Source organism: Dermacentor albipictus, chromosome 9 (assembly GCF_038994185.2).
Source record: "Dermacentor albipictus isolate Rhodes 1998 colony chromosome 9, USDA_Dalb.pri_finalv2, whole genome shotgun sequence".
Classification (NCBI taxonomy): domain Eukaryota; kingdom Metazoa; phylum Arthropoda; class Arachnida; order Ixodida; family Ixodidae; genus Dermacentor; species Dermacentor albipictus.
The window spans coordinates 21,110,021-21,138,020 of NC_091829.1; the positions used below are offsets into that span (position 1 = coordinate 21,110,021).

A 28,000-nucleotide genomic window follows, 5' to 3' on the forward strand; every position below is an offset into this window, starting at 1 on the left:
AGAGAGACTTCGTTTTTCTGAAGAGTTCGGCGTTGCTCCCTACATGTACGAGCCGATTGCAAAGAGCCGGCCTCTCGAAGAAGCAAACGATGCTGGTGCGAGCAGTGCTTTCGACGAGAACGAAAGCGAAGTCTTGGGATCTCCTCGTGTTGGAAATGCTCTTTGGTGAGTATGTTTTTTGCAAAGCGATCTAGTGATCTCGCCGATCTTTCGCCGATCTAGTGAGCTCGTTTCCGGTCAACCAACTGCAGTGTTGTGTTCCTGCATACCTCCTCGTGGAACGTAAGCGGGGATGCGATCGTCGGCATTTGTGCGCTGTCCAAAGCTGTCGGCAACCTACAAAGACGGTTCAAACGCGTGAAAAGCTTCCCGATTCATGCATTACGTGTAGTGACCTTCATCTGTGCGCCATCCGCACACTACTCGTAACCGACGTCGTAAAGGCGGCGAATTCCGTCGGCTACGTGAGACGGTCGGTTTCTCGCTGTGCGCGAGAGACGGGGGGAGCGTAGCGTCCTGGCGTGCGCCGGCTTTCCAGCGCATGCAAACTCTACATTTGCACTGCGTTATGGTAGCTGCGTGCAGGCTGTTTTACAACACACGTGCAAATAGATAATTCGCGGCGCTTTGCGACGAAACCTACGTCGAGGGCGGGAAATAAACATGCACCTTCCGTTCAGCATGCTAACATGAAGGAGCTCACAGTACATCAAAATCCAGGTTTGGGCGACTTCGTGTATTCATAAGGCCTTCCAACACCAGTTATCATCAGTCAGGCCGCGCTCGTGCCGTCTTTGTTTTCATTGCTCCGATCTTTTCGCGCTGCGTTTAGAAAGCCTGCTAAAGGAAATTCTGGTGATAATCGTCGTCACGGAAGTGGTTGGAGCACAGCAGTGCTGTTCTTGAGAGCTTGAAATTCTTTCGCTTTACAGCAGCCTCCCACTTCCTTAAAAGCTTCTTGTCTTGCGGGAAGCAATGGAAGACAACATCGTCGCGGCCGCTGGTGTTCGTGCAACCGTAGGCTGCACAGAAAGACGGCATGATCGGCCCACCACATCAGTTGATGCTGCGCACGTTGACCACCACTCTATATACACACAGACGCACCAACAAAGAAATGCAGGGTCGATCGAAGCAGATTACGATGGCACGCACGCAGAAACAAGCACGGTCAGGCACGGTCGCGCAGGCTGCGAAGGAGCAAAACACTAAAGTTGACGTCACAACACCGCGGTTTCCGGTCTCCGCTCGCATCGTCAGCGTCAGCAGCAGCGCGCGGCATTCGACGGGGGGCGGAGCTACAGCGCAATTTCAACCGACGATTACGTCGCTCCTATTTGAAAAAAAACCCCCAAATTTGACCTACATGGTTTATAAGGTTCCCGCATCCGTATATGAGCGTCTTATTAAATTCGACAGACTCTTCAGCTTCCCTTTAATGCGTCAACGCTTTACCCGAGCCCTCAGTCTGACGTTCGCACGAGATGAAACTCGCCATAGAGTCGTGATAACGGTCGAACAAAACCACTCGGCCTAAACCCCAGTCGAAAGCCAGGAAACGTGTAATTGAGAACTCAAGATGAGGACTGGAACAGAGGATGAGAGTGCAACAAACTTCCAAACGAAGCTTTTCGAAGGCAGCTGTATGGCTACAGAGTTCAGAGGAAGCTGTATGTTTGTCTTAGCGGCCGTGGCGACTCGGGAGGTGAGGCTGACCAGTGTGTCGTGAAAACGCGCGAATGAAACCGCTCCGTCGATATTCTGGTCAAAAGCCCGCAAACGTGTGTGTGTGTGTGTGTGTGTGTGTGTGTGTGTGTGTGTGTGTGTGTGTGTGTGTGTGCGCGTGCGCGCGTGCGTGCGTGCGTGCGTGCGTGCGTGCGTGCGTGCGTGCGTGCAAACGAGGACCAGAACAGATGAGGATGTAACAAACTTTGCAAAAGAAGCGTTCCGATGGCGGCTATGTGGCTACAGAGTGCTTGTGCTGAGCCCATGGTCGCAGGTTCGAGGACTGGACACTCCGAAAGCACCCCTACGATTTGGTGATGAAAAAAAAACAAACTGGAAGACCAAATTGTGGCCGATGACCACGAAATGCGAAGCCTTCGTGATTTGAGCAGAATGCTTGTACCGTATGGATTATGTAAATAATTCCTCTCTAGCGTGTGGCTCATATCCACTATAGGTTGTGAGCGAGCGCTTCTGCAAAGACTATACACTACAGGGGTTATATTCACAAGACAATGTATTTAATGCCAAGATGAAGGTAAAATTAAGTGGCCCATGTGTACGCAGATACTCAGTTCGGCCGGCATTGGCACCCACCGCTTTTCTGTACCTCACAACGTGACCTTGAAACACAGAATTCTGAGGCTTTCGCCTCAAAACAATAGTTTCAACGTCAAAATATAAGCAGGTGCGAGGAGTCTCTCAAGGAGGAAATATACCTTCCCCGGTACTGTTGACTATTTTGATGCGCTCTGTGTTTGTATATCGAGAGGCTCATGTTCATGTCTACGCAGACCACATTGCATTCTTTGCGTCCGCGAGCGATATACATGCATTCCGTCTGTGAAATTCTACGTAGTTTTGTTCTCTTGAGCCATGGCTAGATGGCTGTATTATACGCCTTTAAATGAGAATAAGTGTGCCCTACTTGCATTTTGTTTATCAATTCACATTTATGTTTCCGTCGTATATCTTTAAAGTGCAATATTCCTCAAGTGGACTCCTTAAAACTCTTGGGAGTGATACAGATATAAAAACTCGCCGTTTCGCCAGGAAGGTGAAACGTCAATTGCGACAGCAAATTAGTATCCAGCTATAAGAAGTAACGATAGCACTTTTAACGGCTGTATGGTCTCGTAAACATTCGCCTAGTAACTGAACTAACAAGCATGGTGCCACTCGAGCACCGGCAAACGTCAACAAGATCTCGCTCGATGAGCGCGCACATTCACAGAACACTGGCGTTAGAAAGAGCGGCAGCAGTAGCGAGCGAACAGACCTTCGCGTTGCCTCTCACTTCAACGCCAAGTACGCGGCGAGAACTTAGCGCACACGACGCTACATGAACCCTGGGCGCACGTAGACTCTGTACCCATAGCAGATGGCTTTCCAGATAGGGCATGCGTAGCCGTGCGGCTGACACTACTTATGGCAAATAGCTTGCCAGATAGGACCCTCGCGTTCGCACCATACGCAGCCGCCAACGGAGTAGAGCGCGCCGCCTCCCCTCCCCCACTCTAAACACACATACCCTCGGTGCTTCACGCGCGGTGGGAGAGGGCGCGCACCCTCCCCACCTTACACCATTGCGCGAGCGAGAACAAGCCATCCCCCTCTGCTCACCCTCGCACGCTTTCACTCGCCCTTACAGCATCCAGCGCGCGCCCACGGTGTTCTCGCACTTGGATTCTATAGAGAACATCACGGCGACGGCGACACCGGCATCGGCGGCTGAAGGGCGCCTGGAGTTTCCATATAAACGCTGCCCCAATAAAAAAAAAGCTCATTCGATGTCGTAACACTCAATATGTAGCGACAAGAGCAGTGCGCGTTGCAGCTGTGCCTCGCAAGCTTAGCAACAGACGCTTCGGTTAGCGCTTATAAGCAATTGGGTAATGATCTGCGAAATGTACATTGCAGCAGTATTTTGTTGGCGTGCTGTTTTCTGGTGGTCCAGTGCAAAGAGTTACTCGCATCGCCGTAATAAAAAAAACTGCGAGATCGCCTGGGCATTCTTAAATTTATGCGAAGCAATGTACGTTACCAAGAAGCCCGTTCACCCATTAAGACAGATTCACCATTGTCACTGCAAAAAGTTCTTTAAAATTATTTGCACCTCCTCATAGAAGAGTTTTTCAGTGAATCAAATTATTTTGGAGGGTAAATAGTCACATATATAGGCGTAGCGCTGTCCCGAGTGAATTGCCATCGTTCCAGCAGAGCCCAAGTTGTCATCAACGATGCTGACATCTGCTAATCTAACACATTCACTATCCGTGTGCTCATCTCGATCTTACTTCGAGAACAGACAAATATATTGAGGACGTTTCATTTTTTGCTTTTTCCATATTTACAGGTAGTCCACTTAATTTGGGTTCAGACTCACAGAGGATTACATCTGAATGAAATGGCGGACTCGCTTTCCAAAGCTTTCCTGGATTGTCCGGTAGTTTCGGTTTTGCCGGTTACTGAGTAGGTGGTCTCTTAAGCAAGATGCAGAAAATTCCGCCTGTGTAAAGCGTAAACGAAACAAGCAATACTATTGAATTTTGACTTCCAGCATATGCAGTTAGTTATTATGCAGCTCCATATATGAGATTGCGATGCCACATTCCCTGGTTAAATTTTCATTTGCACATGGCTCATCTGACGCAGTCCTCTGTTTGTCACTTCTGTTTTAAAATGCAGACAAAAGACCATTTCTTTCTATTTTCTCGATTTTAGGTACAACGAAAGAATACTTCTCAGGGCACCGTTTCACCAACTCACTCGACACGATTGACTTTCCCAATTAACGATGATGGTGATGTACTTCACATGACAAATACCCACTTCGGTATATTGGCCACGAAACGCTTGGTCCAATTAAAGTAAAATTGTCCTTTCTACCGGGGATTCTGCTCTGGGCTTCAGCTACAGGAGCCTCGCCATATGTAATTTCGCTGGCAACACAGAAATATCAGCGCAATAAATCGATATTATCTCAATCCTCTCTAGAAAATTGTTGACGCACTTTCGAGTTTCATTGCATTCATTTTCAAACAATCCAGCGTAATTCATATAGTGTTTTTATTCCCCAGCACTTATATCGCCCTGTATATCTGCCTCGATTCTCATTTTAGTTTTGGTCTGGCGGTCCTTGGCCAATCCATCTATGTAGGTACGTGCCATAGTTTCGAAACTGCCAAGCGGGTAGGCAAGCTGCGTTGCCTAGGCTGGTGTCAGTGGGGATGCAACATTGCTATCAACATAATACTCGCTCGACAAGTGTCATGCCGATCCCAAAAGGTAGTATCATATACACCACGTATATCCACGTGACGGAGAAAGCTACCTGCCACGTGCTTGTGAGTGAGTGAGTGAGTGAGTGAGTGAGTGAGTGAGTGAGTGAGTGAGTGAGTGAGTGAGTGAGTGAGTGAGTGAGTGAGTGAGTGAGTGAGTGAGTGAGTGAGTGAGTGAGTGAGTGAGTGAGTGAGTGAGTGAGTGAGTGAGTGAGTGAGTGAGTGAGTGAGTGAGTGAGTGAGTGAGTGAGTGAGTGAGTGAGTGAGTGAGTGAGTGAGTGAGCGAGCGAGCGAGCGAGCGAGCGAGTGAGTGAGTGAGTGAGTGAGTGAGTGAGTGAGTGAGTGAGTGAGTGAGTGAGCGAGCGAGCAAAGTTTTATTGGGTACAGCAAAACGCGGTAAAACGCGCACCCGGCTAATCCCACGACGGGACTGACAGATCTAGCCTGCCTGCCCGATCGCGGGCGTGCCGGACAGCCAAAATTTGGTCCTCAAAGACCGGACTTCGCAGGAGCGCGCCCAACCCTTCCTTGGTGAACTTCCGGCCCAGCGACCCGCACTCCCAGAACATATGAGGCAAAGTAGCAACCTCACCACAGGCCACGCAAGAACAATTAACAGCGTATATCTCGGGATATACGCTGTTAAGGGACGCCGCATTTGGCTAGGAGTTCGTGTGCATGAGTCTGAGCGTGAGCGCCTGCGGTCTGCTTAGCTTGGAGTGAGGCGGCTGGAAAACCGTTCTCTCTAAGTAAAAGAATTTAGTAAGTTCATTGTGCGTGATATGAGCGTCTCTGTGTCCGGGAAGAGAGTGTCCGGAAAGAGAGAGAGAGAGAGACGTGCTTGTGCCCTTCGCTACGGGTGCTTGAGTTACATCTGCCCGTGTTGTCTGCCTTCTAGTTTTGTTCCTGTGCGTAGCTGCGCGTTCCCAGCTCCGATTGTGGCTTCGTTCTCCAATGGCGTGGGTGCGTGCCATGCCCAAGGATCGTCGCCCCCATCGCCATCATCGCACCTCGCGCTGGCACGAGCTCGCGCGGTACGTGCCCGACAGCTCGCCCCGAACGCGGCCGCCGGCGGACCAGTCCTGACGACGACCTGCAGCTGCAGCACGAAGAGACCCGCTGTGCGAGCCGTTGGGGTGAGTGGAGCTTCTTCAATAATTTGGCTGCGCACAGGCCGCCGCAGTGAAGCACGGTATCGCCCATTGAGAGCCTGGACATCCATCCGAGACAGAATGCCCAGTGGTTCAGGCTCGTCGGACGTTCAAGCCGAAAGCGGACATCGCTCACCGTAAAGCGCAATAACCTCGAAGAAGCCCTTTAAGGCCCACGTCTTTCCCAGGAGGCGTGGGGCTTTAAGCTTAATTGCCTATTTTAAGGCCGTTTGCACGTTTTGCAGACTCTTAAGAAACGTCTCTGGCTTCTCTCCTTATATTTTCCTCCCCCTCTAAAAATGTTTTACACAAGTTAGAATGATCGAACTTCATTTTTTACATCTGGGCACATGGCGAACACCGTAAGGCCAGCTATTTCGTCCATATTTCATTTTTCTCTTTCTACTGCCCTCGCCCTCTCTCTCCTTGGGCCCTTCAACCCCTCAGTCCTTCTTCGATGCATAAAATGTACGCGACTTTACAAACGCTAGAAAAAATATCTGCGTTCCATTAGAGCCCTCGCTTACCCTCACTTCAGCAACTGTCCTTTGTCTCGTGGCCTCGACTTTGGGAGTCAGTCCATGGCGTGTTCGCTCTGCCACGCATTACTTCCTCGGTGACGCAAAAGGACTGCCGAGGTAACTTGATAGTTATTTGGTTTCTCTGTTGAATTCCAATGCAAACACGGAGTATTTAACCAAACCCCTTTGCTGCAAGGGCCAATTTACGGCGGTGGTGAAGAGCTTGTGCTCTATCTCAAGTGAAATTTGTAGCACTGTGGAAGTTGCACGGCTCCTTAGCCAATACGAAGGCCGAATGGAATTCGAGAGGTATAGTCTGGTCGGGATTGCTCATATTCGATGGTGAAACAGACGTCGACCAAAAACGAAACAGAAAACAATTTTAACGTAACGACTATTTTCCTCAATTTGTGGCTCGAGTAAAGCGTAGCCTACCATCCAGACTACTGATACCCGCTGAACCGCAATGACGGCAACCTCCCTTCCGTTCATGCCCGCTGTTAGCGCCATGAATCCACACGTATACATAACCGCCCCGCCCCCCCCCCTTTTTTTTTATCAGTTTTCCCCCTTATATGGGAGCCGAAACGATGTTGTTTAATTGTGTTTATGTTTTCGGTCGACGTCCGCTTTACCGTTGCACTCTTAAAACGGTTGCACCCTTTGGGGTGCATATTTGTCCCACAACAGTAATCGTCATCTGCCTTGCTTGCGTTTCCTTACCTGAAAACTCGGCGCTCTCTGCTTTCCTGTCGAGAATGCTGCGTCACGCTGATAAGGCGCATGCCGTTCGTGTCTGGAAAGTACCGGGCTCGCAGCGTTAAAGAAAGGAAACGCGGGCAGCACGGATGACGATTATTGTTGTGGGACAAGATACGCCCCAAAGGGTGTAAATTTTTCTAAGAGTGTGACTATGAGCAATCCCGACCAGACTAGCTTTCGTCAAACCCTTGACTTCGTTAACAAGAGAGGTGTTCATCCGCGTCGTCTGCTATATTCGCGGTATACGACATGCGTGCGCAAAGCTCCAAACACGTCAGTATCTCTAACGTAGCACGCAGAAAGCAAAAACGAAACTTTCTAATTAAGCCGTAATTCGGACGGTAACGTCCGAGACTGAATTCAGCCGAGTATACATTGTCAGTGTACGCCTCCAGCTTAGGGCAGTATTGCAAACGACATGAGATGGAGGACACAACTTAAACGACCGGGTATACAGCGCGAAAACACTGAGAACCTGGCAAACTAAAACGTTGACACGAGTAAGTTTGCCTTAGTCCCGCGCATGCGCTGCCTTTCGCTAACCAAGAAGGAAAAGATTTTAGTGGTTTAGGTTCAGAAGAACTTCAGTTTGGCCTAGTTGGTATTTACTGCAAATCATATTGACCGCAAAAAAGACGGGGACATATAGGAAGAAAACACATTTGTTTTCTTCCTATGTCCCCGTCTTTTTTGCGGTCAATATGATTTGTGGTTTAGGTTCAATCCAATCCAATCCAATCCGGGCATCCATCCAATCGCTAGAGTTATTTTACTGTGTTTTACATTGAACGCATTCCCTTTCACCCCAGCTGGTCTACCTTTAGGAGATAACCCACTTGTAGGAACTGCATCTGTCTTTAGTTTTTTGAAAGACGCAGCGATCCTAAACGAAATATATCACAGAACTACTTATTCTAAAATTTCTTACCCAGTTTTTTCACTCATCTTATGATGCCCCTCACCCATTTTCTCAGTCCTGAGAAGAAGGCTGAGATCTCCATTTGATTTGTTGGGCTCCTCAGAGTCCTTGTCCGGACAAGGACTTTCGCTGAGGATACCCAATTTTTGAAATAAATTATACCATGTGTTTGGCGCATGATAGCCTGAGTTGCTTATGCGCCATAAAACCCAATACAAAACAATATATTTGGCAGCTGCGTCTCTCCTTTGTGCAATGCACCCGCGAGAAGCACACCCACACGTGGTTTCCAGAATATGCGAGTTCTTCATCGTGGCCGACCATGCCGCAGGCGTAGCCATAAATATCTTGTGACCAGACACGACGAGTGTTAATGCTGTTAATCAAATATGGATTGCGAAGGATTTTTAACGCCAGTGTACTTAATATTGTAGAAATTGTCAAGGACTGGTACGTGCGTATTATGTTAGTATTAAGAAACTATACATGCTTCAGCTTCTTCCTAATTTTCCGAGCAATTGAACGGAGGCAGGTGCCGTATCCTTCAACGTTTCCAAAAGCGGTCGCGCTTCCATGGAGCTGCAGCGGCTGGGAATACACCTGCTTACAGTGAAGCCCAAAAACCTTCCGGTTTTATTCCCGAGTACACACACAGACACATTGAATGCTACCTGAGGTGTAGCTATCTGTTTGTTGCAGTAGAAAAGTCAACAGCTATGTTTCGCCGCCTACATGCGAAATATATACACGATGTCGCAACTATATTTAGCCAGAGTTTAAAAATACGCGAATGCCACGTATCTGGGCCGAACCAATGCAATGTTGTTTGCCTTCGCTTGGTGATGCACAAATTGTATATATTTTTGTTTCATTCCGCCTAATTAGATAGTCCTAATTAAACAACTTCTCAAACATAAAAATTATATGAAAGGTGTCAATGAGAAAAAATTTTAGAGGGACGTGAAAAACTCCCGATACAGGTTTCTGTTGCTCAATACGTGCTGCATAAAACAGTTTGTCAAGAGATTGAAAGACGCCCGCGAAATACACGCAAAATTGCCGCGCCACTGGCCGCACGAGGCACTTCGCATGTTGCCTGGTTGCGCGCCATTGTTCATTACAGCCCGCGAGAAGCTTAGCAATATCATTGCCTCACACGGTGCAACGCGTAGAGGCAGAAGTGCTAAACTTTTAATTACGGGGCTTTCGTGCCGACCCCACAATCTCATTACGAGGCGCGCGCGGCAGTGGGTGTCACCAAGGAATCTTAAACGCGCACTTAAATCCGAGTACAAGAGCGTTATCTGCAAAAATTAATCTGCAGAAAACTAAAGTAATGTTTAACAGTCTCGGAAGAGAACAGCAATTTAAAATAGGCAGTGAGGCACTCGAAGTCGTAAGGGAATACATTTACTTAGGGCAGGTAGTGACGGCAGATCCGGATCATGAGACGGAAATAATCAGAAGAATAAGAATGGGCTGGGGTGCGTTTGGCAGGCATTCTCAGATCATGAACAGCAGGTTGCCATTATCCCTCAAGAGAAAAGTATATAATAGCTGTGTCTTACCAGTACTCACCTACGGGGCAGAAACCTGGAGGCTTACGAAAAGGGTTCTACTCAAATTGAGGACGACGCAACGAGCTATGGAAAGAAGAATGATAGGTGTAACGTTAAGGGATAAGAAAAGAGCAGATTGGGTGAGGGAACAAACGAGTTAATGACATCTTAACTGAAATCAAGAAAAAGAAATGGGCGTGGGCAGGACATGTAATGAGGAGGGAAGATAACCGATGGTCATTAAGGGTTACGGACTGGATCCCAAGGGAAGGGAAGCGTAGCAGGGGACGGCAGAAAGTTAGGTGGGCGGATGAGATAAAGAAGTTTGCAGGGACGGCATGGCCACAATTAGTACATGACCGGGGTTGTTGGAGAAGTATGGGAGAGGCCTTTGCCCTGCAGTGGGCGTAACCAGGCTGATGATGATGATGATGATGACAAGAGTGTTCTTGCATTTCGCCCCTGTCCGAATGCGGCTGGCGAGGTCGTGATCGAACCCCCGACCTCGAGCAATGCCATCACCGCAAAACAATCGCGACGGGTGCAAAAGTGTTCATCTGAAGAGCGGCCGCTTCCCTGGCGTCGCCTAGACGCTGTGGTGCTTTAATGCGCGCTTTGCATCCGCACACCCTACGTCAGTTGTCCCCTTACCGGGCTACGAGCCATTGCTGATGATGATAGATGCATGCTTCGAGCTTGTTCTTTATCGAAACGTATACGCTGTTACGTACGTTGCATGCGTGATTCCAATGAATATGTGCACTATTCACTTCACTGTGTTGAGTGCTTGTAGCCTCTGCATTACAAGGGGGAAGAGCCATTGCATTTTTGCTTGCCTAGGTGGTACAGACATTGCTGGTGAGATTTTGTTCTTCGAGGACAGCGCATGAAAAATGCCGACCACCGAGAGCCTAACAGCTTCGCTGTAAAAGACGAAGAAAGAGGGGGAAAAAAAAAAGCTTCGCTTGAAAGAGCCCCTCACTAGGCCACGTAGGCAATTTCGGTTATAGCCAGGAAGTTGTTACGTGCCCTATGAGGGGTCTCCAGGAACAGGAATTTTTCGACTTTAATTATTGGCCGAGATAGCAATATTTGGAAAGTGCCGCGACCGAATGACTTCACGAGGTGAGCATCACACCACGAGCATAGACACTCCCTCCACTTCCCCGTCTAGCCTCCGCAAGCGAAATTGCTTACCTGCGTTCTGCCACATTGGAGGCGGAGGATCGCGTGACGAATACGTCACGGGCCCCGCCTTCTCTCTTCTCTCTCTCACGCGTGCGTTTTAGCTGAGTGGTGCACTTCCGGTGGCGGTCTCGCGCGCTGGTTGTCGCCTTCACTACATTCGCTGGGCACGAGAATTCGCCGGCATAGCGGTACAAGTCAGAGCCACCATCACGAGCACTGAGGCAGACGCGAGAGCATGAAAGAGCATGAAAGAGCATGACTGCGGGGCTGGAATGCCGTAAAATAAGACGTATATATTTCGTTCTCTGCGTGCACGACTGCACGACGTGACAAAGCAGCCGAAATGGAAGTGCACATCTCTTGCTACCGTAGAAGTGGAAAACAAGAAAGATATTCCAGAACTTTTTGTTGGGTTAGTTGGTGCATGTTACTGAAGTACTAAAACGCCAAACAGACGACACAAGCGCTCGTCCGTGTCTCTTCTTGTGTCGTCTGCTTCGCGCTTTAGTACTTCAGGAAAAACAAGAACACGCCAAGATTCGGTTTGCATGTTTTGTTATTTCTCTGAACATTAATCAGTCGAGTGAAGCAACCGATTTAAAAAAATTGCAGACGCTGGCTTGAATAATTCTCGCTGTCACTGTGAGTGACGTCACAGCACTGCCAGCTAAGTAGGCGCACATGCGCTACCGACGTCGACGCTGCGGCTGGGAGCGGGGTGCGCGCGTGGAGAAGGGCAAACGGCGTTTCGTTTTGAAATTTGAACCCTTTACGCGACGCCTGGGGATGTAACGCTTAGCAGCCACGATCGTTAGCGCGCATTGTACGCCCTGTGCTTGTCATCTTAAAATGGCCAGAGCTGGTGAGGTGTCCTTTAAAGGCACAGACAATCGCTCGATCCATGAATCGAGATGAGCCCGCTGATGGAAGGATTGCCTATCGACTTTTCTAAAACGAGCCCCGATTTTCTCATTAAACGTGTATTTACATCTTAATCGTTTCACTAAACGTGTCGAAAAATAATCCTTGGCGCAACACGTAGCAGAATGAAGATGCACAAGTGACCACTCACGTGACGTACCTAAGACTAAGTCACGCGGTTCCTGATTTTAATATGACTATTGAGACACAGTACACTTTTTTGTCATTGTAAGTACGTTTTTTTAACTTACAACGTGCACAGAAGCGTTCGTTTGTTTTGAGTAGAGAAGTAGCGGTGCATTCACCTTCGTGATGGACGAGTTGGTTCGGCTCGAGTATCGACAGAATATTGAAGACGGGGACGAGCCAGCCGTGACCTGGGCGTGTACTTTGGCATAAGCACAGCATAAATGTAAGAAAGGTCTGTACAGCAACGCTAACCTATTGTACCAGTTTTTATCTTCGAAATGGCGTGAAAAGGTCGAAATATAGGTGGTTCACCACAGTTTCGCTCACTCCTATGAAAGCAGAATGATGGGCGGCCTTCACAATTTTCGAGTCGTGCTATTGGTATTGCTCTCGCTTCGCAGCGTAGCTGGTACAGTGAGAGCTGGCCGCTCAAGTCGAAAAATTCTGCTTGCAAAATATCCACGCGCTTTTGGAAGGAACCCCTGCAGGTGTAAACAATCGTTGCGCCATATAAAAAGAAGCTGGGTCCTTACAAACAGTCGTCCGTCCCTTTAAAAGACACGATGGTGGGAGAGGGGAAACGGGCATACAGATTAACTCACTAAATATGAAGTTATACTCAAGTGTTAAATATATATGTAACTGCCTCCCTTCAACGCTGAGCGTCACACGCTCTCACGGCCAAAGTAAATGACCACTCGGCATGAGGTATAGGTATGGACCGAGAATGCTTCCCCGCGTAGTCTTCTCACGGCGCGCGCTTTCACGTCGCAGGCATACCGCGACTGAGGAGTCTGAGAAGGAGCTGCCAAGGCGCCCTCACCCGCTGCCGCGCTTTCTCGAAAAGGAAGGAGGCGTCACACCCGCGATGGCATCACGGCAGGCCTCAAAGCCGGCATCACAGCCGAAATCGCAGCCGACGTCATCGCCAGCACAACCGGCGGTACCACGGCCGGCACCACCGCGGGCACCACTACCTGCTCCGGCACCGGCAGCCGCACCCGGAGGATCGCCGGCGCCCAGGCCCACGGCGACCGTGCCAAATACCGCAATGGCCGGAACGCACACAACCGGAATGCCCGAAGCCAGAATGCCAGTGGCCGGTATGCCGATCGCCGGAATGCCGGTGGCCGGAATGCCGATGGCCGGAATGCCGGTGGCCGGAATGCCCGTGGCTGGCAGCTACATGGATGCGCTGCGCCCACCCTACGTCCAAATGCCGACCCCGGGATTGGCGCCACCGGCCGTGCCGATCGTCCCGTGCTGCCCCAGCGGTCTCGAATACCTGGTCCAGATCGACCACCTGCTTGTTCACCAAGCTATAGAGCTCATGGAAGGTACGTGTCACTCCCCGCTGCGGCTGATTGCCGGGGAGGGACGTGTAGACTTCAGCGGAAACGGCGCAAAATGACCGGGCGTGAAGGAGACTATAGACAACCGCACTGACTAACAAACCAAGTGTTCATTCCACGAATACTTGGTTTAGCGCAAAACAACAGACACAAGAAAGACGACTGGACAAGGCGCTAAGTGTTCATTCAGGCGATAAGTGTTCATTCTTTTAACAGCGTGTATAGGTATGCCACTTCGCAAGGAAAGCGCGGGCACACGTCACGGGAGCATGCGTGAACGTAAAACAACAATGCAACCTCTCCGATTAGAACGGATTTTCCTTCGGGAAGGAGTGGAATGGCAAGGAAATCTTACACCACTGTTCTGGATGTGGAGGGTAACACAGCTTAGCCGTGAGTGCTCGTCATTGCAATTTGACAATGCAGCACAATCTACAAAAAAAAAAAAGTTGCTCACGACCACTTTCAACGCAATGCAATGACAGGTGGCTAGCTACCTCTTTCTTCCTTGCTTACTGACCTCATTAGTGTGTTCGCGCACGAGCTCATTCAGACAACGCCTCGTTTGTCCGACACGGAAACGTCCGCATGAAAGACGAATCCGGTAAAGGTTACAACCACACTTAGACCACAGCGGAGAGCGTGGTCAACGGGCTTTTATACTTGCCTTTGTTGTTTAATGCAAAAAAAAAGCTTTAATGCCTTAAAAGACACAAAACAGATTCATGTCGTCGATCGCTGGCACGCGGCCCGAATGCTATCGATTGCTTCGGCTGAGCTTCCGCTACGTCACGATCACGTGACGGTGAGTAGCCAATAAGCAGTTCAGGAGAGAAGAGAAAATGGTCGCGCGGTAGATACCAAGCTCCATTGACCTAACGCAAGTGCTGTACACGGAGCCCGTAACCCGGGGATCCGTAAGCGGAAATGTCTTTAAGCACAATCTACAACTCTCTAATACGCAATTGGGAACCTAACCCATACGCAACCTAACCACTTAAATATCGCGCAACCTTCGCACTTGGCAACTTGTTATAGGTTTTGTGAGGCCACTGCTTTGGGTATCATAGCGACTTTGAACATATCTCGGAGGTGACAAACGGATACATTGTTATATTGCAACAATGTTGTCCACAGCTCAATGCACTTTTTATTCTTATGAAGATGACGGTGTTGACGGTGAGAGTATGCTCCCATCCCGCGTAACAAAGAGCGCAACCAATCACAGAAATTTGCTGATGATACATGCGACGCCCAACTGTTTCGCATACAAGAAGAAACTAGTGCAAACACTAGGTATCGCAAGTAAATATTGTTGCGATACAACAGGCGCTTAGGAGACATGGCACGAAGGAAGACGGACAAATGGGCTTGACGCGAGCTGGTTTCCATTTTGCTCACTAAGCTGCACTGATCTTGTAGATACATAGCAATTAGTTCCTTTGTCTGTGTCTCTCGGCGCGTAATATTTTGATGCAGATACTTAAACCACGCCCCATAGCAAATTTTCGTTACACGCTGAAAGTTGCTGCGTGTCGTCCAGGCAGCGTTATGCTGCAAGAAATGTTCAAATCGGCTCATTATTAGCCGAGATATAAATATTTCACTGCCGCGAAGCCATTAATCCAGGAGGCGAGCTCCACTGCCAAGCGAGACACTCTCTCCCTCCACAAGCGCGATTCCTTCCCTGCGTCCTCCCAAACGGGAGCTCGAGGATCACGTGACGCGTACGTCACGGACCCCGCCTTCATTTATTTTTCTCCTCACTTTTTTTTTTTGCGGCGCGGCGCACTTCCGCTGACGGCGTCGCGCGCGAGCTGTTGCGATTAGACAGTTTTAGTATAGCGTACGCTATTCCATTGCGTACGCTAAAAAATAGCGGGTCGTCACTGCGCATGCGCTGAACGCTAAACGAAATAGCGGGTATAGCGGGCGTACGCAACGCAAACGAGTTAGCGTTAGCGTTTTTGCGGGGTTTGCGGGAAACATGGCGGCGATCCCGGCTGCCCACTTCGAATTGAATTTGGCATTGCTTTCGTAAAATGCACTTCGTTCGTAGCAAATGACTGTGTAAACGGCTTTCGCTTAGTCTCAGGTCGCTTCGACGACAGAGTATTATGGATAACTTCGTGGTGTTTTCGAGATCGCTTCTCGTTTCGAACGAGCCGAAGCCTAACGAAAGAAACGTTTGAGATGTCAGCGCCACATATCGCTACAGGCGCGAAATAGCCGCAACGACGGAATATGGCCTCAGAGATCCGAAGATATCGTCGGCCAACTAAAATTGTAGAAAACGTGCGCCGCTTAGCGTACGCTATTTTATAGCGTATAGCGTACGCTATAGTTGCGTACGCTAAACTAAAACTCTCTATTTATTTATTTATTTATTTATTTATTTATTTATTTATTTATTAATACCTCAAGGGTCCAAAATAGGACATTACATGAGGGGTGGGCATGTAAAAGGCGGGATTGATGATGTGGAAATTAGAAGGATGAGTCGGAACACTCAATGGCAGATCGAAAGCGTGCTGCATCGCGGATGAGTGCAGTTTGTCTGGGAAGGCCATTCCAGTCTCGGGCAGTTCGGACGAAGAATGACTGCAGGAACGTAGTGGTGCGGGCTTGTGGTGGGATTACGGAGTTCGGATGGCCTGTTCGACGAACACGATGAGCCAGCTGAACCAGCTGGCTGTCAGGAGGTATGGAATAAAAAAACTTGTGATAGAGGCATAGGCGAGAGATGAGACGACGAGAGGCAAGAGGCGATAGGTCTAGTTTAGATTTTAGGGATGAAACGCTAGTGTGATATGAGTAATCTGAAAGAATAAATCTAGCAGCACGGTTTTGAACGCTTTCAAGGGCTTTAGTGAGATTAGTTTGGTAAGGGTCAAAGATAGCACATGCATATTCAAGTTTTGGTCGCACAAGCGTTTTATAGGCAACTGATTTCACGGGTGGTTGTGCCATGAAGAGATTACGGCGAAGATAGCCAAGAATTTTGTTAGCTGAATTAATTATGTGGCTTACGTGATTTGTCCAAGACAAATCTTTGGATAGGTGAATTCCTAAGTACTTGAAGGAGTCGGTAGTAGATATAGTGCAGTTGTTAATCTTGTAGGCAGGGGGAATGTAGTTAGGTCGACGATGGAATGAAACATGTACAGTCTTACTAATGTTTAGGGACATGAGCCATGTAGCACACCAGTCTTGAATACGAAAGAGGTCCTCCTGAAGAGTAGAGACGTCTGCGATGGTTTTGATATTGCGGTACAGGACACAATCATCAGCGAAAAGACGTATTGCAGAGGTTACAGCGAATCGCAGGTCATTAATGTAGATTAAAAATAGGAGTGGCCCAAGAACAGTGCCCTGAGGTACACCAGATAGAACGGAGGAAACGGAAGATGTAAGGTTGTTAGCACATACAAACTGTGTTCGGTTAGTTAAAAAACACTGGATCCAGTTAAGAACAAGTGGGTGGATGTTTAGGCGTGATAATTTTAGTAGAAGGCGAGAATGTGGAACCTTATCGAAAGCCTTTTCAAAATCTAAAAACAGGGCGTCAGTCGGAATGTTAGAGTCGAGGTTTAAATGAATATCATGAATAAATAAAGCTAACTGCGTTTCACATGAGTGATCTTTCCTGAAGCCATGTTGATTAGGGTGAAAGAACTAAAAACTCGTTTAAAGAACTAAATTGTCTCGTTTCGCGCAGCGCATGAATTTGCGCGCTCTTCAGGAGGACACCTGACTAACGGTATAAGTCTTTGCTGCACGGACACTGAAACATACGTAAGCGGATCACAGAGCATGATTCCGCGCTGGAACACGGTAGACAATGACAAAGTTTCCATGTCTCCGCGCGCGGGTGCACGACGTGGGCACAGGCAGACGAAACGGAAGTACACTGTCGTCCTTTATGAAAGGGAACACGCGAGCGCGTGGCATCCGCTCTGCGATGGCTGCCTGCAGCACCATCAACCGAGAGCTTAAGAAACCACGTCCGCTTTTGGCGTCATCTGTTGGCAAACAAAATAACGAGTCATGGCCGGTGGACAAGCGCTGCTAGATTACGCTCCCTCTTCACTCGCGCAACGGGCGATGGCTGTAGCGCGTCGTCTGCCGCCAACAAATCGAGCGTGGTGCACAAGCACGGTCGTTATTTTGTTTGCCAATAGATGACGCCAAAAGCGGACGCGCTTTCTTTAGCTGTAGGTTGATGGCACTGTAGGCAGCCGCCGCAGAGCGCAGGCCACGCGCTCGCGTGTTCCCTTTCATAAAGGACGACCGTGTACATCTCTCTTGCTGCGGTGCAAAGTAAAACAATAACACGAGGACATTCTTTTTGTGTGTTTTATCATTCCTCTAAGCTTTAATTCAAAAAATTGAAATTACGGGGTTTTACGTGCCAAAACCACTTTCTGATTATGAGGCACGCCGTAGTGGAGCTAGGACTCCGGAAATTTCGACCACCTGGGGGTTCTTTAACGTGCACCTAAATCTAAGTACGTGGGTGTTTTCGCATTTCGCCCCCATCGAAATGCGGCCGCCGTGGCCGGGATTGGATCCCGCGAAGCTTTGGTTCCTCGATTCTAGAAACATACTACACAAATGCCAGCTGTTGCCTTGAATAATTATCGATGTCACCACGAGCGACGTCACACTGCGGACACGACTACGTAGGCGCAGGGGCACGACTACGTCACCGTCCGGCTTGAAGCGTGGCGGCCGCGTGAATGCAAAACGGCGTTCGGTGTGAAATTTCATATCCTTCCGCGGCGGGTAGCGATGCAGACACGGTCGTTATAGCGCAGTATATGCTCCGCGCTTGTCAGCTCCAAATGGCCAGACCTGGTGAGGGGCCCTTTAAGTGAGATCGCGCGAAGGAAGACGAAACCGGGCATGTGGACTTGGCAGGAGCTCGTTGGTGGCTGCGCTGCTCTCGTAAACAAATAGTAATTAGTGTTTTGTTTGTCTTTCAGTACGTAACAATATGATTTGATCACTGGCAACACGACTCTTCGGCGCCCTTAGATCCTATATTTGCTTCTTAGGCGCGGCCATGTTGGCCATGTCGGCCATGTTTGTCAACACTGGGGGAAGAAAAAGCCTCAAAATAGGCGAACTTCAACACTCAGCAGTGTGCTTTGTCTTAGATAGGCGTTGTAAATAAGTTCTATATGTGTTCTTTCCCCAGCTAAAGCTAACACGGATGAAAATGCGCGACTCTTTCCTCAAGCGCTCTCTCTCCTTCGCCCTTTACCTTCGTAGCCTTCCCTGCATTGCAACAAAAAGTTGTCAAGGGAGATCCAGTCGTCAAAACTGCTTTACGAATTTAACTCCAACTGTGCTCGGCAAAACAAGTAACTCTCAAGACGATGACAGTATCGAGCACACTCGTCGATCGTCGAAAACCTCTGCGGACCACAAAGCGTCGCCAATTCACACAGCGCTCAGTGAACCTTCCAGTGTAATCGCATTGCGCTCGCGCAAGTTATAAAATCTGCACCACCATATTCGTGTCGTCCATGTAACAAGCTTACCGAAGGCTCAGTTGCACCATAGGCAAGGGACAGGATGAGCGACAACATTCGGGAAAGTTCCGATACAGAAAGGCGCGCCTTCCACTGAGCGTTATAACGTCGAACATTTGTTAACTAGTGACAGCCACCCTATTACAGGAAAGGATAAGTACACGTGTCAGTACAGTCTCTTCCTTTACGCTTTGAGATGGCGAGTGACTGCACCAATTACATTCTTAAGACAGCTGACCGGACGAAAGTCCACGGGGTGCACAGTTGCGTTCCCGCACCCCGCACCTCACAACCGCACCCGCACCTCCACCAGTACCCCACACCTCCACCAGAAATGTTACGTGTGGAAAGACACAGACGAAATACGCTATTTACACGCTATTTACACTGCAGCCAGGTAGCCAGGCTGGCACTCGCTCGTGCCAAGGGCACCAACCAACTTCTTCGTCCGCGCGGCGGCTCGGTCTCTTGAGCATCGCTCGATGATATCGTAATGTATTCAACTCGCGCAGTGATGACGTCGTGGGAGATGCAAAACAGCTACGTCGTCAAGAACACCATGGGCCAATTCGTCTTCACGGCGAAGGAGGAGAGCGGCTGTCTGCAACGCCAATGCTGCGCCAACATCCGACCGTTTGAGATGACGCTGCTCGACTACCGCAACGTCCAAGCGCTGCGGCTGTTCCGGCCACTTCGCTGCGACAGCAGCTGCCTCGGTTTTTGCTGCCTCCAGGCACGTATCTATCGGCCAACCCTTACCGCGAGGCTTAGAGTTCGATCGTACGAATAGCGCTTACGCCGTTCCGAAATCGGAAACTTGTTTCATTGCGTACCCACCCACAACGTCCTCTCGAACTCCGTGGGCGTCACAACAATAATCTCTGCAATTATCCGTGAACTCCCACACCCCCCGCAAAAGCATGATGATGATGATTTAATGGCATCCCCTTGGAAACGGGCATGACAAAGTGACCTAGCCTGCTTGATTTAATCAGGTATGTTAGACATGTTTTCATGTAGCATTTCTTTATACATATCCTTAAGCTTTCTTTTCTTTTTCTTTTTGCTTTGTAATGCACCTTGCAGCGCAGAGATCCGGTCGCATCAACCTCTTACCTGCTTTATTTTTTTTTTTGTCCGCCAATACTCTAAATCTCTCTCGCTTATCTCGACTGCTGACCGGTTGACGCTTCCGTCCACTTTAAACCCAAGCCCTTCTGGAAGGTGTTCGTTACCTACGGTAAGCATTGCAGAGACTGCAGCGCTTACCTTTCTGCTAGCGTGTAACAGTCCAAAGGGAGGCAGATAGAATGGTAAGAGAGGAGGTGGGGAGAGGAGGCAGAGAAGGGGTGGAAACGAAGCTGTCGGGAAACGAGTGAAACAGCCTTGGCGCTCTTCGTTCCCAGCTCCCATACATGGGGGGAAGGGGGAGGGGGGAGATGGAGGCCGACGAAATCTTTGGGCGTTGAGTGGTGGTTCTATCGTCGAACGCCAAGCCTGTCGGCCAGCGCAGTCGCACGAAAACTACTCACTACTTTTGACTGAACGGGCTCAGAAGCGATGGATCTACGAGACCTGCTCTCGATAGATGACATAAGTGTTCTGTAGCACTACCCCCGGCGGCAGAAGCACCGTCCCAGAGCACTAAAGGGAGTCGTCAGAAGCACGGTGGTAAATCTTTAGCCTTGATACATGCACGACGTCACCGGACGGAATGGAACTGACCAGGGCAATTTAGCAGATAACAGGTGTCACCTGGCACAGTACACGGTTGGGTCCTCTGTACTGGGAAAGACGATTTAACGAGAGGCCCACGCGGCGAGAAGGGGGCCAAGGAATCACAAGCGCACCAGGAGGGAAAGTCACTTCGCGGTGCGAAACCTCATGGCGACGTCTCTGGTTGCTTTGTGACGTCGTAAGCAGAGGGCGGGCGAGCTGACGGGCGTGGTCAGCCCGCGCGATGGCCTCACGGGTGTACTCAGTAGTGCAGGCGGCAGATAGCGGGAACACGGTGTCGAGAGGTGAAGTCGGTTCGCGCGCGTACTATAGAAAGAACGTCAAAAATCGAGCGGTATCCTGACGAGAACGCAAAAAGTTACGCAGGGAAGAGCAAGGTCCCAACCAAGGTGGTCCGGCGAAACATCCATAGCGAGCGTGCCCGTGAGGGTGCGGTTCAAGCGTCCAGTTAATATGTCGTCTAACGCGGACTAATGGCTCTGGGTACGTCGATTGATTACAGGCGGCGTTGACATGATTCGCAAGTGGTGACGTAACGGCAGAAGGAGCGTGCAAGGCCTGGCCAAAAAAAAAAAATGACGTAGTCTATAATCGCGAGATACGCCAAAATGACGTATCTCGTAGTCGCGAGACACGCCAAGCTGTCCGGCAGTGGGCGCATTGTGAAGTTCAGTGCTGACACTCCGTCATAAGTTTCTAGGCACGACAATAAAGAGGTCAGGTTCATCAGGTTGGCAAATGCGAGGGGTATAGGACACCCTCATGAATTGCAATGTTGCGGGCTGATGCGTCATTAGGCGATGATTCTAGGCGACTGATGATTTCTCTGAATGAAGGGTCGCGCTCTTTTTCTTCACTTATGAGAATCTGGTCCGACGAGGAAGAAAGAGTTGTTCGTGTCCTCACCTGCGTTCTCAATGTTGTCCACCGGAGGATACCCGGACAAGCAATCTTCATCCAGATGCAAGCAGCCGGATTTGCAGGCGACATATGAAAATTTTTGTAGGCGCCGGGCCCAGCAACCAAGCCATCCGGAAGGATCTCAGAGAGACCAACCAGCACAGAGGGTGGCGGTCGGTAACTAAAGTGTGTGTTCCGTTTATATTGTGCCTTAATTTCCCAACCGCCCAAACGAGGGCCAAACAATTGCGCTGTGTAATGGAACAATTGCGCTCAGCTGCTGATTGCAGGCGGCTAGCGTAGGCCATGACACGGTCATGGCCAAGTTGGCGTTGGGCTAGTACTGCACCGAATCCATGGCCACTTGCATCGGTGCGGATCTCGGTAGGCGCAGAAGGATCAAAGTGGGCAACTTTTGGAGGAGTCGTGAGCAGGCTGATGAGGTGCGAGAACGCAGAAGCCTCTTCAGGGCACCATGAAAAAGGCACGTCTTGCCTCAAAAGCTCAGCAAGCGACCTGGCTATGTCCGCAAAGTTCTTGACGAAGCGGAAGAAGTATGAGCAGAGCCCGAAAGCTGCGGACATGCTTTGAGAAACTGGGAAGTTCCTGACTGCACATATTTTTTTTCCGGGTCTGGTTGTGCACCATTAGTGTCTACAAGAGGGCCAAGCACCGTGATTTGGTGGTGGCCAAACTGACATTTGGAAGAGTTCAGCTGCAGTCTGGCCTGACAGAAAACGTCGAGGACGGCTGAGAGGCGCGCCATATGAGTCTCTAAAGTTAATTATTGGTGAAGAAACGATAACGTCGTTCAAGTGGCATAAACACGCGGACCCTTTGAAACCGCTGATCAGAGAGTCCCATCAAGCGCTCAAAGGGGGCTGGAGCGTAACAAAGTCCGAACGGGATGAGCTTGAATTGGTAAATGCAATCAGGTAATACAAATGGCGCCTTTTCACGGTTCATGCTGTCCACACCAACCTGCCAGTACCCGGAGTCGGTGGAGTCGGTGGAGGAGCAATAGCGGGCACCATCCTGGCATTCAAGAGCATCGTCAATGCGTGGCAGAGGGTACACGTCCTCTTTCGTAATTATGTTAAGCTGCCGATAATCCACACAGAATCTCCGTGTGCAGTCTTTCTTGTCTGACTAGATGCCCAGGGACTTCAATATTGCTCGATGATGTTCTTGGCGAGCATCTTGTCAACTTCACTGAATAATTTGACGCTCACAGGCGGACATTCGACATGGGCGCCTATGAATAGGAATCGCATCGCCGGTATTTATGCGATGAGTCACGCCTTTGGCTTGAGCCAAGGGACGGCCCCCAATGTCGAGAACGTCGAGGTGTGAAAGCAGAACGAAGTGGAGTTCTTCAATCTGCTACGGTGTTAAGTCAGAAGTGATCGTCGACTTAATGGCGCTGTCACGGCAAGTATATATGACTGCTGATGAGCCGAAAAGCTAAAAGTGGTCACCGTGAAATCTTCTGCTTCGTGTCCATCCAATGCGCAAATGAAGGCGAGTGAGATGCCTTGTGGCAGCACTTGCGGTGCCAATCTGAAATTCACAACCGGAAGGCAGATGCAGTTCGCCACTATAGACAGAACGGTTTGCGGTACTGTGACACCGTGGGTGAGGAAGGTGTCAGCGATGGAGGCCAAAACGTAGTCGCCGTCAGGAATTAGCGGAGCCGACACGAAGTCTGCGTAAATCAAGGCCTCCGGTGGCAAGCGGCCGTACTTGCTGGAAGAGAGGCGGCTCAGAGCTTGGTCAGTGGGGTCCAGAAGAGGAATTGTCAACACGGAGTGTGCTGGCTGAACAGTCGATAAGGGCGGAGTGCGCGGCAAGGAAGTCGACGCCGAGGATCACTTCCTGCAGGCATTTGGCAAGGACAGAGAATAGAACTGTCTGGCGATCAGCGGGGCAAACGCGGGTGATGCACATTCCAACAACGGCAGCTGTTCCGCCATCGGTGACCTGGGCGACTTGAGTCATCGCACGTGTCAGAATGTTTTTTTAGCTTTCCGCGAAAATGAGCACTCATGATAGAAAGGTGTGCCCCGGTGTTGATGAGAGCAGTGCCTTGCACACTACAGAGTGTAGTGTGCAATCTGTAGATCCAGGATCTGCTTGGTCTAAGGATCGTCAAAAGAGGATTTTCGGTCGGTTGAAGCAATGCAGCGCCATTTCTGAATGAGGTACAGACAAGGCATTGCTTAGTTGTCCGTCTGGGAGCGCCGTATAGAAAAGTCGGGGAGCATGGTCGGCGCCTTGTCATCGTGCCCAGTTGTTCCAACTTTTTATATTTTCCCTTTATTCAGTACTTAGATTTGCTTGCAGCTTTACTTTTTCTAACAATATGTGTGCGCCAGCTCACGCACGTTAGGGTTGTTTATGGGCACGTGAAATGAATAACTACTACTACTATTATTTTTTTCCTTCGGCGCAGGTAATGGACGTGCGCGATGCTTCCATGGCCATGATGGGCTCCCTCCGGATGGAGTGCTCGATCATATTCCCGAACTTCTCGGTGCTGGACAGCCAGGGGAACGTCGTCATGCTGATCAAGGGCCCCTTCTGTACATCGTCCATCTGTTGCGAAGACGTGGTCTTTGAAATCCTAACCACGGACGGCGTCACCAAGCTGGGCGCGATAACGAAGAACTACACCGGATTGTGTAGGGAGGCCTTCACCGACGCCGACAACTTCACGGTCACCTTCCCCTTGGATTTGGACGTGAAGATAAAGGCCGTGCTGCTCGGTGCGGTCTTTCTCATTGTAAGTGGTTGATTCACTGATTCTGGATTCTTGGCGCGATGGTGGGCTTATAGTGTTGATAACCTGGGGATTCTTTCCTAGCACTGAAACCTAAGTACACGAGCCTTCTTGCATTTAGCCTCCATCGATTTGCGGCCACCGCTGCCGTGCAATCGAATCCGCTACTTCGTGCTGAGCAGCGGACAGCCACAGCGAATCGGTGGCTCCTGCGGGTAACTGCGGGTGGACGGCAGCAAGGCTCACACTCACGCCAGATCAATGGAGCTTAGCAGCAGGCAAACGACAGCACTCGTACGACACTGCTGGCAAAGGGCTGTCCCACTGCAGCGACAGCATTGTTGGTAGTTCACTTTCGAGGAGGCAATTGCTTTCGGGATTTTTCGAGTGACTACAGCGCAATGCGCGTGGGAGGGAATGGGACACAGCGTTCCTGGCACAGTGCCAAGGACTCGCCGTCTTGGCACAGTGCCAGGATACGCGTTCGGCTATAAGTGGACCCACGCATCGAAGTCTGCAGTGGCGCCGAAATCTCGCGAAAGTGAGAGTAATGTCCAAAAGCCAACGACCGAGAAAGCCGTGCTATAGTGCTCGTACAGGTCTTTGCGGTATCACTATGCCAGCTACAGCAATCACTTGCGATTTTCCGCTGGTTGCCCTTACGCAAGGAAACTTGAAGAATCACTCTGAATTCAGTCAAATAAACTAGCCTTCCCGTTACCTGTTGCTCGCCCACTAGGCTGATGACCATATGAGTATGCCTGTTAGTGCGTTAAGATTAGGAGCATCAAAATGAAAAAAAAAAGTGTGAAGTACGGGAGACCGGTCACAGGGTAGAACTGTACATGTATAAAATTGGCAGTGGTCTGCTCCAAACCACCGGCAGTTGCACTTCGCTCCTCGAAGAGGCAGGACACGTGTCGAGTAATCTTCCTAAACAACACATTGTAATTTGGTGAACGCGGTTTAAATCCGCGAACTGAAAGAGGTGCGTCATGATGCTAACGCATATATAGCACGTTTACCGCAAAAATCGCTATAGAACTTTTTGAAACAGCCTTGTGGCGCGTGTCTCCAAGGTAAACACAGCAAATATATGAACAATCCAGGCGCATTTACGTCGTCGTCGTCAACGTGAATTACCGCATAATTACCGTGGCCGCACGCCGTAGGCTGCAGGTGCGAGTGAAAACCGATGACGGTGGCTTGATCTCGCGCCCGCAAGGATGGATGGCGGGGACGCCATCTTCCACCCCGCCAGGGCACCGAAGAGAGGGGGGGGGAGGGGGCGTGTATAACAGCTGCATATCGTGCGGCTAAGACAGTGCTATTTTGAAAGCAAACTACGATGAGTACTGAGTGCAGGTATACGCCGAGTGCCGATAGCTTTGGCTGCGCTGTGTTCGCGCCGCTTAGTTCTCTTTAAAGCGAGAGGCAGGACGAAGGTCCATTCGCTCGCTGCTGCTGCCGCGCTTCCTCACGCCAGCGTTTTGACAGCGAGTGTCCGCATCCATCGAGTGAGACGTGTTTGTTTGCGGTGCACGCACGACTTTAAGCTTGCTCATTTCGTAAGAGAATGTTTACGAGCTTTTGTGGCGGGTAAAACTACTATTGTTACTTCATATCATCATCATCATCAGCAGCAGCAGCAGCAGCAGCAGCAGCAGCAGCAGCAGCAGCAGCAGCAGCAGCAGCCTGGTTACGCCAACTGCAGGGCAAAGGCCTCTCCCATACATCAACTACTGCAGAAGGGCAGCGGATTGGGCGAGTTGGTGTTCCATGGTAACAGTAAAATTCAAACAGCGCTAGACGACAGGACCAGAAAAAGGAGGAGACAAACACGGCGCTTCGAGAAACACGGCGGTTCGGGTTTTGCCTTTGTCAGCATAGGGCATATCTTGGCCAACTTACACGGTGCTCTTAGGGTGCACAGCGTGTCCCACAACCTTCAGAAGGTTGCGCAAAGGGACAGTGTTAATCTTCTCTTCAGTGCACTGTGTAAGTTGGCCAAGATACGCCCTACGCTGACGATGGCAAAACCCGAACCATGCTCTAATAAACATGCAGCGCAATACACGGAGTGCAAAAGTAACGTCGTATATGAGATACGCCTAAGTTGCCAACAGGTTTATATCGGTCAATCCGGAGGGTGTTTCAATGAAAGGGCGCGTGAGCACAATTGGGCCGTAAATAACAATGCGGGGGGCCAGCTGGCTGAACCCTGTAAACGTCACAATCGGCGTCCGTATCTTCGTGACACCAGGTTTCTGGCACGTCCTAGAGATAGACTAGAACGGGAGATATTAAAACCTTTCTACATTGCAAAGGCCGAGGGAACGTGCATTAGCTGCCCTTCGGTGACATTTACCGAAAAACAGATAGCTTTTCTAATGAGATAGAGTGGTCGTGATGTCACGGTGGTGCTGTTCTCGGTTGTATATACGTAAAATCCTGTTTCTTCAAAAAAAAAAAAAACATTTGGTTCGAAGTAGCCCTCTCCGTCGTACATGTTCCTCTTTTAGTCTGTGTCTTCGTAGCGCTCTTCAACATATGCACCTCGTCGGAAATAAAAGCGACGCTGGTCCGCAGAAAAATTCTTAGCACACTCCTTTAAACGTTCGGCTGTTGCAATTTGTACATGTGTAAGACATCACGTCAATAATGAATGGGTACTAGTTTCTGGTACCGGTGTCGCATAGGGCACTGCTGATCACGATCGAGTGCGATCGAAATCGAAGTTTTCCATCGCGATTCACTTCTTTTCGCTACAGTAGGAAGGGGGCCGATCGCGGTAGGGAAATTCGATTCGGAGAGGACTTGATAACAATGAATGCTGCTTTGTGTTACACCGGTGTTGTCGATGCCCGATGTGCATCTCCGATATTTTGCGAAAAAGCCCTCGACCACTCAGATTCGAACAAACCCACTAACTCGACGTGGTTTTATGATTCTGCGCAGGACTACATATACTTCGAGAGTACAACGCGCCGGGACTACGGGAGACGGTCCCGATACAGGACATTCAACCAATGAAAAAAATCGCCGATTTTCGTTATGCGTCCCCAAAGACGGCCGGGCTGCCCAGAAGGGCCGCAACCATGGCATACATCGAGGCCTTTGGGCAGTCGACGGCATGTTTGCGAACAATGCCCTTTTAGTACACTTCCGTCTATTCCTGTACCTCGCCAAAAGGATGGCTATTGTTTTACGATTTTACCACGAGTTTCTTGCGCGACATTTATGCTTGCAGCTTATTGTTTCGTGTGATGATCTTCTGGAATAAGTCGTTTGCCACGCATCTTATCGCACAAGAACCGGAAGGGCATGTTTACAAGGCCCGCGTTATTTTGCATGAACCCTGTTGTCTCTCATATGTCTGAAGACGGGCGATACCTGCCGGCTGCACTGCGCTCGCACAGGAAGTGCAAAATAAGCAAAGCCTGGTTATGGCGTACATGTCCCCGTTTAGTGAAGACACG

At 49.7% G+C, this 28,000-nt stretch overlaps 1 protein-coding gene across 1 annotated transcript; it reads left to right on the forward strand.

Annotated features, from left to right (window-relative positions):
• Positions 1–6,011: 6,011 nt before the first annotated feature.
• LOC135917345 (phospholipid scramblase 2-like) lies at positions 6,012–27,701 on the forward strand. The gene is made up of 5 exons (XM_070524738.1): positions 6,012–6,142; positions 12,991–13,553; positions 19,618–19,838; positions 24,195–24,524; positions 27,480–27,701. Exons 2-5 carry the CDS (start codon positions 13,085–13,087, stop codon positions 27,552–27,554), a joined length of 1,095 nt encoding a protein of 364 aa, XP_070380839.1. The 5' UTR covers positions 6,012–6,142; positions 12,991–13,084; the 3' UTR covers positions 27,555–27,701.
• The last annotated feature ends 299 nt before the right edge of the window (positions 27,702–28,000 follow it).